At 34.3% G+C, this 14,887-nt stretch overlaps 2 protein-coding genes across 2 annotated transcripts; both read left to right on the top strand.

Moving 5' to 3' along the window:
• Positions 1 to 724: 724 nt before the first annotated feature.
• On the top strand, positions 725 to 13,428 carry LOC124629661 (lipase member I-like). Its single transcript, XM_047163174.1, has 7 exons — positions 725 to 830; positions 1,205 to 1,253; positions 11,194 to 11,336; positions 12,271 to 12,502; positions 12,589 to 12,608; positions 12,696 to 13,035; positions 13,333 to 13,428. The coding sequence occupies exons 1-7, from the start codon at positions 794 to 796 to the stop codon at positions 13,379 to 13,381; spliced, it is 870 nt and encodes a 289-aa protein (XP_047019130.1). The 5' UTR covers positions 725 to 793; the 3' UTR covers positions 13,382 to 13,428.
• Positions 1,319 to 3,265, top strand: LOC124629805 (lipase member I-like). Its single transcript, XM_047163369.1, has 4 exons — positions 1,319 to 1,760; positions 2,075 to 2,341; positions 2,561 to 2,900; positions 3,173 to 3,265. The coding sequence occupies exons 1-4, from the start codon at positions 1,631 to 1,633 to the stop codon at positions 3,219 to 3,221; spliced, it is 786 nt and encodes a 261-aa protein (XP_047019325.1). The 5' UTR covers positions 1,319 to 1,630; the 3' UTR covers positions 3,222 to 3,265.
• Positions 13,429 to 14,887: the final 1,459 nt, after the last annotated feature.

Raw genomic sequence — 14,887 nt, 5'->3', positions numbered from 1 at the left:
GATAAAAATCAGTAAAGGAACGGCCCCCATTACATCATTAAGTTTTAAGTTAGTATGGTATTAAAAACTTAACAGTGATGGCCTTTTAATACCACAAGTACTACGTTTCTCGCAAATAAAATTTCTGATGAATTGTCAGGTAAATTATTATTAATCATAACGTGAAAGAAGTAATGTGTTGGCTGAGAGAGGGCGATGAAAATGAAATAATGCAATTTTAATCAAAAAAATTGTAAATACCTAATCTAGACATTTATAAATAAAAATAAATGTCACTTTTCGTTGTAATTTTATAACATAAGAATGGGCTCACCTTTCCGAACCAATGTTGAGGATTTGTTCGGACAACTTAGTAGATGGTAGATTGCTCTTTTTGTAAACAGGCGAGATGACGAATATCGATTCTTTAAACTTCCTGGCAAAACTGATGTAGGCGAGATGACAAACAAACCAGTATTTTTGCGTCAAATCAGTGCATTTATTACGTAAAATTCAATGATGCACTACTGTGTACAAAATGGTAAAAAAGATAGTATCTCTGTCATCCTTGCTAAATAACACTGATATTCCATCAGATCGATACAAATCTATTCGATCATTATCTGTACTTTACCCTATATACAACGAACAATGGGATACCTATATTTCCTCAAATCAAATTCTTTGATCTGAGTATATTTCGGCATAATTTTAATCACCCGAGACTTTTTTATCATATCTTACTATCTGCCGTTTATAAAAACAAAACATTTTGCAAATTATTCACAGTTAACAGAGCGTTAATCAAGCAATCATGTGGAAGTTAGCCATTATTTTGGCTGCTGTGGCAGGTAAATCATTTCATTCATTAAATATTATTAGGATAATACTTTTTTAGAATTGTTATTTCTCAAAAAATACGTGAGATAATTAAAAACTAAATAAAGTTCACATACTAGAAGCATCTAAGTAGCTTGTAAGTGAGTTTTCTTACCTTTGATTTTTAAATAATTATTGTGTAGCTAAATAGCTAAGCAGTACCTTTTAGTTTTAAAGAAGTGATAGTACCTTTGTAAATAGCGAGAAAAAAAATATAGAATCGTAGTGTAAAAATCACGTCACAGTCAGAAAATAAAATTGTAACTTCAGTGCGTGAACATTTTAGCTTTTGAAGCTACATTGTCATTTACATATTATGTTTCTCAGAGTACTATTTTATTTCCAGTGAGCTACGGACAAGCTAAACTGGTGAATACATATGTTCTGTATACGAAGTAAGTACCTATTCCAAAGAAATCTTTTAGTGAGTAGGATTAATTAGAGTAATGCTAATTTAAGTGTAAGTTTGTCATAACTAATTGATTCCAATTTCCGACATGAGATACCTACAATCCTACATATGTGTGTTAAAGAGGTACGGAATGTTTTGTGCAGTTGACAGCTGCCAATTTTCAAGGAAAAAGCTAATTTTGTACTGAATGACAGAACTGTCGACTGCTCTAAAAAACGGTCAGATCATCCTCACATTAAGTTATCCTTTTCCGTGTAAAAGGAGGCCTGTGCCCAGCGGTGGATCGATAAAATACTGATAAATGAATGAACTTTAAGTTAATGACTCATTATTCTGTTTTTCTTTAGGGCTACGCACAACATGCCGCAGACAATAAATGTTGCGGAACCCGCCTTGCCAGCTGCTTTTGATGCGAGCCTCAATACTATTATATTGGTCCACGGGCATGGTGGAAGTGTAAATTCTCAACTAAATCCACTCGTCAAGGATGGTAATTATAGAAAGATTTTTATATCTACTTTTATTTAATAGCAAATTTTAGAAAGAATTGTTCTTTTTTCTGTATTTGATTTTTGAAGTTGTCATATATAAAATATTAAAATATAGTGCCCTAACTCTGTTTTATAATTAAAACGAACCCGAGTTCGTTCATTGGTAACAATTTCACAGTAAAACGGCTAAATCAATTCGTATTAAAATTTTATTGATATAGATGACACGAGAGGTATGTTTTGCGACTAATTTTTTTTTCTTACCCTCTAGATAACCAAAACTTTAAGTAAATTAATTTCTTATTTTTTTCAGCAATTCTGAAGTATCAAGACCCCTCTTTGAACGTCATTGTAGTTGACTGGTCGAGAGAAGCCAGCTTCAGTTATTCAGTCGCAGTAGAAAGTGTACCTCTAGTGGCTAAGGATTTGGGTGATTTCATCATAATGTTCTTCCCGACAGCAACCGACGTGGCTAAATTGCATTTGGTAGGGTTTGGCCTCGGAGCTCACGTGGTCGGCATTGCTGGTAGACAGGTGGCTGCAGCGGCGGTGCCGCCTGGACTGGTTCAAAGGATCACCGGTAAGAACCACCATTTCCTCATAAAATTCATGGTTACTAATTAATAAAACTTTGTGTTTAGCGGTGCCTAAACCTTTGAGTTTAAGCTTCCAAGTTAAAACGAAAAGTTTACATATAAAAAAAGTCTAACCATGAAGTCAAATATTATTTCCATATATTAACCTGCTCTAAATTATCCCAATAAAAGTTAAAAAATCATATTCCTTTATCTCCCCACAGGATTGGATCCATCACGAAGACAATGGGGAGCCAATTCCGCCCGTCTGAGGAGAACTGATGCTGCTTACGTCGAAGTAATCCACACTGATGGCTCAGGACTGTTCTCTAATGGCATTGGCACTGCCATTGGAGATATAGACATCTACGCAAATGGCGGAAGCAATCAACCAGGCTGCTTGACCAATACCTGTAGCCACGAACGTGCCTATGAGCTGTTTGCAGCGTCGATGTTCAATACTGAATTGAAGGCAGTCCCGTGCTCCTCAACTACCCAGTTGAACCTCAACTTGTGTAGGGGAAACCCATTAGAAATTGGCGGCGTTCGGTTAACCAAGACTGGGTACGCACTATTTTCCTTTTTCTTTTCATTTTTTGGAGTTTTCTTAAACAGATTGTTTTTATATGTCTATCATATACAATAACTAGCTACCCGCTTCGGCTTCGCACGGGATAACAGTTTTTCCCCACTATTTAATGGATGTTATTATACATATAAACCTTCCTCTTGAAACACTCCATCTGATAAGTTTATGAGTTTACTTTCCTTCTTAAGACCATTTTGAATACTATTCTTTCAAGGTGTATTTTTATAGCATCGCATCTCTTTTACAGATCATCAAGGATCTACAGGATCAACACTAAAAGGAGTTATCCATTCTAAACATGTATTATTGTTTGCAAAAATAAATTAACTAACCTTCATAATAACTAGTTTTTTTTAATGAAAGCCTTTACTTAACTACAAATTAAATCAACTCCTCCGGCATTTTAATTCATACAATATTTTACATGCGGAACAATACGGTTTTACAAAGGGTCGCTCCACAACGGAGTTGCTCTACTGAAACATATATTCAGTGCATGGGAGAAGTCACAGAATGCTATCGGGGTGTTCTGTGATCTTTCTAAGGCGTTCGACTGCGTCCAACATGAAACGCTTACCCAGAAGCTAAAGTACTATGGTATTAGAGACAGCGCACTTAGTGTTATTAGCTCATATTTAAGCGGTAGAATGCAATGTGTTGACGTTAATGGTGTCAAATCTACCCGTTCGTTTGGGCGTACCGCAAGGATCGATTTTAGGTCCATTTTTGTTTCTTGTATACATTAATGACTTGCCATATTATTTAAAATCATTGTGTGATGTAGTATTGTTTGCTGATGTCGTCTCTAATTTTTAAAGTTGATAGGAATAGAGTAGATTTTGATGACGTGAATTCTTGTCTTTCACTAGTAACGCAATGGTTTACAGCCAATAATTTAGTTTTGAGTACGAAGAAAACAAAATGTATTAAATTTGCTTTGCCCAATGTAAAAAATCTCGGTCCCGGTAATTTTGAACAATGAGGAACTTGAAACGGTACATGCTACGACTTTTCTAAGGATAACAGTAGACTCCAAAATTCAATGGGGTGAGCATATAACTGGCATCACGGGTAAATTAAGCTCTGCTGCGTACGCTGTTAGGAAAGTAAGAGCTCTCACCGATGTAGCCACGGCGCGTTTAGTGTACTTTAGCTATTTTCACTGCATCATGTCCTACGGAATTCTTATGTGGGGCAATGCTGCCGATATCGAGAATGTTTTCGTACTACAGAAGCGCGCTGTCCGTGCTATATACAAACTTGGTGCTAGAGTCTCCCTTAGGGAAAGGTTTAAGGATATTGGTATTCTGACCGTGGTGTCTCAATACATTTATGCCAATATAATATACGTAAGGCAAAACCTAGATTCATATAGTAAAAACAGCGACGTACATCATTTTAATTCTAGAAATAAACATAAGTTAACCGCACCTAATTATCGTCTATATAAGGTGCACGGTTCATTTGTGGGGCTTTGTGTACGCATTTATAACAGAATTCCGGTTCATCTGTTGGAATTAACGGAAAGTTCTTTTAAAAATAAAATCAAAGAAATTCTTGTTAAAAAGGCATATTATAATGTTAATGATTATTTCACAGATAAACGCAAATGGCAGCTCTGAAGTGGAACAAAATTGCTTTATTTTATTTTGTATTTTTCGGTTTTTAATATTAATAATTGATAAAATTGAATTGTATAATTGTAAAATAAATAAATAATAATTAAATTGTAATAGACAGCTGTGTTGCTGGGCAGTTTGTTCTTCACCGCTTCTTCTTTCCAACCATAACACTAGGAAGTGGTGAAAGGGGGGCGTTTTGGGGGTGCGGTCATTCTTGTAAAATTTTGACGTTAAAAAGTGCTAATCGTATTAGCCTATTTTAATAAATGATTTTGACTTTGACTTTGACTTTGATTAACGGTACATTATTTTATACTTTTAACTCATTATTCCATTGGATGAGCTTGACAGCAATTGTTACCTAGTATATAAAGGCAAGCAGGCCAAAAGCAGGTATTTTAATTATTAAAACAATAACCCCTTAAAAGTTCGCTTAACCCCAAATTTATTTCGAAGTAGTTGACATGACTTTGAATACTTTCTTATATTTCGCTTTACTTTGATACAATTCTTCTTAGGGACACAAAGTTTTTGATTTAATGAAAACTTAAGGTAAAAGTTTCATTTATTCCAAGTCATAAAAAAATCTTTAATATAGGAGCTGTTGATTTGCATCCGTGCAATATTCAAGAACTTAATTATACTAATGATTCTCAACCCAATGATTAATAAAAAAATTGGCAAATAATTTATTTTTTTAGTATTTTTTCGGAAATCCCTCAATGTCGGAGCGTGTGTGCCGACATTGAGGCCATTGACACATTGAGACATTGTGTGTGGCCTTAAAGCCGTGCTGCACCCTCACACAAAGCATACGCAACGATCATTCATAAACACTCATAAAATTGGGTTACTTCTGAAATAATATGACATTCTCCAATGACAAAAAAAGCAGCGCATATTAGCTTTTTCCCATCGACTGCAATTCCAATCGATTATTTCCGTATTTTATGTCAACCTCCTGAAATATTGCACAAATGCAAATCAACAACTTGTATTAGTATAGATTGATGTTTTAAGCCTCTGTCTTTGAAAAGATAAAGGCTTAGTCATCAGTTCGCCTCAATATTGTCCACGCGGGCAGAACGGGAAATTCAGTGAAGTACTAATTTCACTTAAAACCATATAATAGCTTTTAGAGCACCCTGCAAACTTTATTTGATCTCATAAATCAGTATGAAGGTGAATACGCACTTTACAATTACCAGGTACTAGCTTCTGCCAGCGGTTTCACCCGCATCCCGAGGGAACTACTTCCCGTACCGGGATAGAAAGTAGCCTATAGCCTTCCTCGATAAATGGGCTATCTAACACTGAAAGAAATTTTCAAATCGAACCAGTAGTTCCTGAGATTAGCGCGTTCAAACAAACAAACAAACAAACATTTATAATATTAGTATAGATTTAACTTGTATCAGACCGATTGAAAACTGTGATATAAATTGGAAAAAAAATGCCTACCATCAGGTACCTACTCTCAGGCAGAGATTCGAAGCTCATTTTAGCATCAGTTCTGTCTGTGAACTTGATCACCTCTACACAATGTCTGATTGATAATTTGGTCGGTCGGTATCACTTGATTTGTTGCGATTAAGTTTTTTACACATATATGACAAACAAAATCACTAGCATGTTATATTTGGGTCAGAAAAAAATTTCAATGATGTTTTATACATTGGTATACAATGTGTGTATAACGTGAAATATGTAACATTGACAGAAAACATAATATGTAAAAATGGTTTTGATACAAATAATGACTTTATAAAACCACCACATGCTAGCTGGTACTCACCCTGCATACCTTAACTAACTCAAGCTTTGAATAAATTTAATGATGAAGTGAAAAAAAATAATAACCTCCTGTTGTTCATAATAGAATGTAAGAGAGTGCCTACCCACATGTGCTATTCTGTTGCAACCATATTATTATATAATGTACATCATGGGTAATTCATTGCTCAGCGAAACCTAAAGAAATAAAAAGAGTTTACACAAACATAGTTGTACTTATATAGTCAGTGTCCATTTTTGAGGGAGGGGAGCAACTCGGCGCTAACGCAAGCAGTGCCGTCTAAGAGAGCAAGATGAACTGACTGCTACATAACTCAATATCTTAGGAATAAGGGTCATGTCACATTATACCGGCACCGCAACAGCACAGCTGCAGCACGGCGTCGCCTCGAATTTAGACTACGGCTAGCTGCCAGCGCGCAAACTACGCATTGTCCGCAAGGTGCTAGCTCGCAGTCCGCGCGCCGCCGGCCGCGAGATGTAAGCTTGCTGTCACCGCAAACTCAATATTGTCGAAAGCCCATCGTTGGGTGCATTCAAGAGACAAGTAAGGGAATACTATTTATCGACATGAATCATATATATATTGATATATATATGATTAGTATGTATATATATAATATATATTTTTATATGTATTATGTTTATGTATTGTGTAGTTTTACTACATATACAGTCGTGGACAACTAATTAAAGACACTGTTGGAATCTTAAATTACCGCCGCATTTCATCTGTAATTCTTTTTTCTGACTGCTATTGGAACTTTATTTTCTATTTTAAAATATTTAAAAGGGCATTGTAAAATATTAAAACTAATGACTATATTCATTAATCCCCCGCACTTAGTTTTTGAATCTCGGGCGGTATGATCCATAACGAGGCCTGGCCATCTAATTAAAGACACTCCATTTGCTCAGAGAAAGAAATGCAAATTATTAATATTATTGATGTTACTTTTCTATAACAATATTCCCTACACTATAACTAAGCATACTAATGAGTACTAATATTTGGTTTATTTCCTTTTACTTCAATGACAGCATGACATCCCTAAACGTGCAAGCGGTCAGTTTTGTTTTAAGTCGCTACGGGAATTTTCTTCCATGCTTCATAAAAATCTGCGTAAAATTGATCAATGTTTCATGTACGACTTATCGCCATTGTGTTTTCTGGCCGATTACCAGTTTTTTTTCTATTGAATTCGCAATGGGCCAAACCAAAACCGTCATAAGTTACTCGATCAAAGAGTCCTTTTTACTACTCTTACAGTGTTTTTCAGAACTTTTCTAATTTGGAAAGCGTTAAGGACCGGTAAATTATAATATAAAAATATTTAGCATATAACAACATGCTTATTTCTAAAATATTATAGTAGATAAACTCCATCCAAAGGTTGTCTGGAAGAAATTGCTGATTAGCGATAAGACCGCCATTTGTACTCTTCTTTGTGTATTGTGATGTCCTGTGTTGTAAATTTTCTTTTTTCTTGGTGTACAATAAAGTATAATCTATCTAATCTATCTATCTATAGTACTTGAATTCGCCTATTTTTAATTAAATCTTTCTAAAGGATCACCACACTAAGTAGTGGAGAGAAGCCCCACACTATTACTTTTTCGCCTCCTATGTTTGAGAACTTTCTTGGTATACTTTGGTTCCATCTCATGTTTTGGAGGCGACTAATATCGATGCATTATTTTAGAATTATTCGTATATCTTTGTTTAATGAGAAAAAAAAAACATTTTTGAACACTTATTCACTGCACCTTTCGCATTTGATAGAAATAGCGACCTACAGTATGGACACGCGGTGCTTTTCCAAAAGTAACATCTTCCGATACCCATGCCTTACAGCTTTTCCCGACCCGGTTGAAGTCTAAAAGTTCTGCAGACACAGTTGTCGTCCTTTTAGCATCAGATGACTTCCAAAAAAAACCAGTACCGAATCTTGTAAATGGTTCACTATTTGCCCATAGCACCGCCTTAAATTCTGTTTGCGGACAAGTTTTCCTTGGGGTCGGTTTTCAGTTGTTCTCAAACCTTGCCTTTTTTAGTGCCATTGATAAGGAATCTTTAATAATAAATTTATTACCATGTCCTTACTACAGATCAAGTGGTGTGAATAAATCCGCATGTCAAAACTTAATTTAAAAAAAGCCTAAAACATTTTACTTACCAGAATTTTTGTTCTAGTCTTATTGATTGGACTAAAATGAAAATTTGTAATGAAAGAAACCTAAATTATTACCTAATTCGAGTTTTCATAAGTATTTTACTCACTTTATAAAAAAGTATTTCGTTTTTTTTTCTTAACTGGGCTTTAACTGTCTTTAATTAGCTGACCAGCCAAGTATCTGCTACAAAAGTAAGTGTTCATTTCCCCTAGAGCGTTATATCTAGAGTATTAAAGAATGTAAATATTTTTTGTCCTTAATTTGAAGAACACAATGTAGTGTTTGTTTTAATAATAATTACATTACATTTTATACCGTGCTTAAGCTCATGTCAGTACCATAACTATTTATTTCACTTCGAGTTGGGGGGTGTCTTTAATTATATATATATATTTATATATATATATATATATATATATATATATATATATATATACGTATATATAAAATAACAATATACTAAACATATACAGTCGTGGTCACATAATTAAAGACACCCCCCAACTCGAAGTGAAATAAATAGTTATGGTTACCAAACAAAAAAAAGAAAATAAAATAAAAAATATATATTTTATTTTCTTTATATATAAATATATATATATATATATATTATTTTCTTTTTTTTGTTTGGTTATTAATGTTTATTGTGCACTTTTTTTGAATCTACCCTACCACTATCGAATCTCTGTATGGCTTTTAGGTTGGCTGTAAGAGAACCCAATTCTGGGTTAAGCTCGCCATTGTACATAAACTGTCTGTATTCTTTTTATGTATTTATTGTTAAGTGTGCAATAAAGAATGAGCATGCCGTCGGCGCGCTGTACGCATAAGGTCCGCTCGCTTGCAGCTCGCGGGCTGCGATTCGAGTTGTGTGGTAGCGGCAAGTGCGCTGACTGCCCGCCGTTGGCTTTTTCATATTGACATTATGAAATATATTATACTATACACGATTTAATGCTCTACATTGAATGACAAGTTAAATGCTGGTGTGGAGCGGTGCTGTTGCGGTGCCGGTATGATGTGCCATGACCCTAAAACATCAGAATTGATAAAAATTTGTAAAGGAACGGCCCCCTTTACGTAATTAAGTTTAACTATCAGTTATGATCTTTTAATACCATACCATGTTTCTAGCAAATAAAATTTCTGATGTCTGATGTAGTGTCAGGAAAATTATTATTAATCATGAAAAAAGTATGGCTGAGAGAGGGCGATGAAGTTAAAATAAATTAAGCTGTAATTTTAAACAAATGAAATTTTAAGTACCTAATCTATACATTTAAAAACGAATGCCACTTTTCGTTGTAATTTTATAACTCAAGAATTGGCTCACCTATCCGAACCAATGTTGAGGCTTTGTTCGGACTACTTAGTAGATGGTAGATTGTTCTTTTTGTAAACGGGCGAGATGACAAATATCGATTCTTTAAACTTCCTGGCAAAACTGACGAAGGCGAGATGACAAACAAGCCAGTATTATTGCGTCAAATCAGTGCATTTATTACGTAAAAATCAACGATGCATTACTGTGTACAAAATGGTAAAAAAGATAGTATCTCTGTCATCCTTGCTAAATAACACTGATATTCCATCAGATCGATACAAATCTATTCGATCATTATCTGTACTTACCCTATTTGCAATGAACAACGGGATACCTATGTATATTTCGGCATAATTTTAATCACCCGGGACTTTTTTTATCATATCTTACAATCTGATTTGAGTTAAAGTGACTAAAATTCAGCCGTTTATAAAAACAAAACATTTTGCAAATTATTCACAGTTAACAGAGCGTTAATCAAGCAATCATGTGGAAGTTAGCCATTATTTTGGCTGCTGTGGCAGGTAAATCATTTCATTCATTAAATATTATTAAGATAATGCTTTTTTAGAATTGTTATTTACCAAAAACTACGTGAGATAATTAAAAACTAAATAAAGTTCACATACTAGAAGCATCTAAGTAGCTTGTAAGTGAGTTTTCTTACCTTTGATTTTTAAATAATTATTGTTTAGATATATAGCTAAGCAGTACCTTGTAGTTTTATAAAAGTGTTAGTACCCATAAGTTTTATTAATAGTGAGACAAAATAAATTGAATCGTAATGAAAATAGCACGTCACAGTCAGAAAATAAAACTAACTTCAGTGCGTGAACACTTTTGATTAAGATATGTACATTGAGTTTAATAACCACTCAATTGCAGAAGCTACACCGTCTTTTACATATTATGTTTCTCAGAGTACTATTTTATTTCCAGTGAGCTACGGACAAGCTAAACTGGTGAATACATATTTTCTATATACGAAGTAAGTACCTATTCCAAAGAAATCGTACTAGTGAGTGGGATTAATATGGGTAATGTTAATTTAAGTGATAGTTTGTCATAACTAATTGATTCCAATTTCCGACATGAGATACCTACAATCCTACATATGTGTGTTAAAGAGGTACGGAATGTTTTGTGCAGTTGACAGCTGCCAATTTTCAAGGAAAAAGCTAATTTTGTACTGAATGACAGAACTGTCGACTGCTCTAAAAAACGGTCAGATCATCCTCACATTAAGTTATCCTTTTCCGTGTAAAAGAAGGCCTGTGCCCAGTGGTGGAACGATAAAATCCTGATAAATGAATGAACTTTAAGTTAATGACTCATTATTCTGTTTTTCTTTAGAGCTACGCAGAACATGCCGCAGACAATAGATGATGCGGCTGCTAACTTGCCAGCTGCTTTTAATCCGATGCTCTGCACTATTATATTGGTCCACGGGCATGGTGGAAGTGTAAATTCTCAACTAAATCCACTCGTCAAGGATGGTAAATATAGAAAGATTTTTATACTTTCATTTAATAGCAAATTTTAGGAAAAAATACTTTTTATATATTTGTTTTTTTTTTTCTGTAATTAATTTTTGAAGTTTTGTTTAATTTAAAAGTGTGAATTTAAAATGCCCTAATTTGTTCTATAATTAAGGCGCCGACAACACCCAAATTGGCTTGTCTCAAACAATATTTTTGCCAAATGTATACAGTTTACGACGGCGAAAAAAATATAAATTAATCTTGAACAAAATCTGAGAACGTGCTCGAAAAGTTTTCTCGATACAAAAAAAAATCGTAAACTTACCTCTTAAAATGATCTTCCAACAAAAATATATATATTACTTATCAATGTACATTGATAAAATATATAACATTAACTTATCCATATGACAAAAATTAGTAAATTTTTATTTTTGACTACTCAACTCATTTTAAAGCTAATCTATATATATAAAAATGAAACCCGCATTCCATTGTCACGACATAACATGAAAACGGCTTGACCGATTTGGCTGATAATTAGAGGGGAGGTAACTTAGACCCGGGAGAAGGTTTTAGGATAGTTTTTGTCACCATCCGCCCACGGGACGCGAGTGAAACCGCGGGTGAAAGCTAGTAATTAATATTATGTTACGAACGTCCCATCATCATACATCTCTTTCGTACGTATTTTGTTTTGGGTGCTGTCAGCCTCGTAAAATAAAACCGAGTTCATTCATAGGTAACAATTTCACAGTAAAACAGCTAAAACAATTCGTATTAAACTGCTATTGATATAGATGACACAAGAGGTACGTTTCACGACAAACTTATAATTTTTATTTACCCTCTCTAGATAACCAATACTTTTGTTCATTGGCAAGTCGCTATTTGCGCAATGCCACCGACAAAAAAATAGTTATTTTAATTAATTTCTTATTTTTTTCAGCAATCCTGAAGTATCAAGACCCCTCTTTGAACGTCATTGTAGTTGACTGGTCGAGAGAAGCCAGCTTCAGTTATTCAGTCGCAGTAGAAAGTGTACCTCTAGTGGCTAAAGATTTGGGCGATTTCATCATAAAGTACTTCCCGGCCTCAGTCGACGTGGCTAAATTGCATTTGGTAGGGTTTGGCCTCGGAGTTCACGTGGTCGGCATTGCTGGTAGACAGGCGGCTGCAGTGTAAGAACCACCATTTCCTCATTAAATTCATGGTTACTAATTAATAAAACTTTGTGTTTAGCGGTGCCTAAACCTTTGAGTTTAAGCTTCCAAGTTAAAACAAAAAGTTTACTTATAGAAAAATTCTTCTATTAACCTGCTCTAAATTACCCCAATAAAAGTTAAAAAATCATATTCCTTTATTTCCCCACAGGATTGGATCCATCACGAAGACAATGGGGAGCCAATTCCACCCGTCTGAGGAGAACTGATGCTGCTTACGTCGAAGTAATCCACACTGATGGCTCAGGACTGTTCTCTAATGGCATTGGCACTGTCCTTGGAGATATAGACATCTACGCAAATAGCGGAAGCAATCAACCAGGCTGCTTGACCAATACCTGTAGCCACGAACGTGCCTATGAGCTGTTTGCAGCTTCGATATTCAATACCGAATTGAAGGCAGTCCCTTGCTCCTCAACTACCCAGTTGAACCTCAACTTGTGTAGAGGAAACCCATTAGATATTGGCGGCGTTCGGTTATTCAAGACTGGGTACGCACTATTTTCCTTTTTCTTTTCTTTTTTTTGGAGTTTTCTTATATAGATTGTGTTTATATGTTAATATTTGTAGGTTCTTTCAGGTCTATCATATACAATTACTAGAGACCGCCCAGGCTTCGCACAGGATAACAGTATTTCCCCACTATTAATATTGGATGTTATTGTACATTTTAACCTTCCTCTTGAAACACCATTTGATAAGTTTATGAGTTTAGCTTTCCTTCTTAAGAACATTTTGAATACTATTCTTCCAGGGTGTATTTTTATAGCACTGCATCTCTTTTACAGATCATCAAGGATCTACAGGATCAACACTAAAAGGAGTTATCCATTCTAAACATGTATTATTGTTTGCTGAAATAAATGGACTTATGTTTCATAATAGCTTGTTTTTTATTTATAAATTGTTTTTACCTGTAGATAAAGAGCACATTATTCTACTACTCTACTAAGTTTTAACCAAAAGCAGGTACATTTTAATTATTGAAACAATAAACCCTGAAGCTCGCTTAACCCTGAATTTATTTCGAAGTAGTTGAAATAACTTTGAAGTCTCACGAAGTATTGTATACTTCGTCGGGACACTGAAAAGTTTTTGATTTAATCAAAACTTAAAGGTTTCATTTATTCAAAGTCTTCTAGATATTTAAAGTGTCACTTCCACAGATATAATTTTGTACTAGTCCCTGCGTCCCGAAGAAATAGGTACTTCAAAAGTAGAATATGTTCCTTACACACTCTATTGACCCAATCAATCTATTGACCAAAAATCAGTTCAATATTCCGTATGAAAGATTTGAAAGCATCAAAAACAAAAATATTTTTTTAGAATTTATGATTGAATACCTACTTTGTTTGTAGATATTTTTGCTATAAGGGAAATAATGGTATTAAATATTGATTGAAGGTGCAATTTAACCTATGTTATTTTCAAAAGTTTTTACCTGAAGATAGCTGTTACCTCAGTCGTCCCATTAGACTAGATAGTTATGTAAACGAACCGTAAAGCTAATCCTCACGGATAAGTTTACTCACTTAACGAGGCTTCTTATTTATTTCACTTAATGCTTGTTACCTGGTCACTGAACCCTATAAGTGGAAACTTTAGAAGCTATAACGCTCAACTTACCTCTAGTGTCGATTTATTAAGGGTTATTTTTGGTTTACAATTAAGGTAGTTTATTTTAATTCAGTATGCGAAATCATTGAATAGGACTGAAGTTGGTCTTTTTGGCTGCGCAGTAGTATTTTGCGTTAGTATTTTGGTACACAATTTGAGTATCTTCAGGAGTTGCTAAGTTAAACGTAACATGGACATAAATTGTAAATGTAACTCCTGCATAGTTTGGATTCGGATAATACTATATTAATCTTATTAATAATTTTACTTATAGTGGTCCTATTCAAAAGATAATGTTTATATCATAAGTACCTACTCATAAAAGTCTAAATGAAATAAATACTGTAAGGGCTAAAACTAGACCGTTTTAATGTAAGTATATTGGCAACTTTATAGGTACCTACATCAATATATGTTTTTAAGGATGAAGACAGATAAACAAATGAAAAGCGCCTAAAATAACAATCAAGCAATAAGGTTTATTGCGTCCCAAGTGCAAATCTTCCATGATGTACATGATACGCGTTGGTACATTCTTAACTTACTCATCACAGGTTTTTCAAGGTAAAGTTTAAATAAAATTAGCTTTTCCCCATTTCAATGATAGAGTCAAATATATGCTAGTTTCTAAACCCCTTTTGAACTTTGTTTAGTAGTCGCACAGGTGGTCTTAGCTAAGATTGTTTCATAACCACTATTTAGTGTTTTTTTGTCATCCTACGG

This window comes from Helicoverpa zea, chromosome 4 (genome assembly GCF_022581195.2).
Source record: "Helicoverpa zea isolate HzStark_Cry1AcR chromosome 4, ilHelZeax1.1, whole genome shotgun sequence".
NCBI classification, from domain to species: Eukaryota; Metazoa; Arthropoda; class Insecta; order Lepidoptera; family Noctuidae; genus Helicoverpa; species Helicoverpa zea.
Note: the sequence above shows the minus strand (reverse complement) of the source record. Positions and strands in the feature narration are given on the sequence as shown.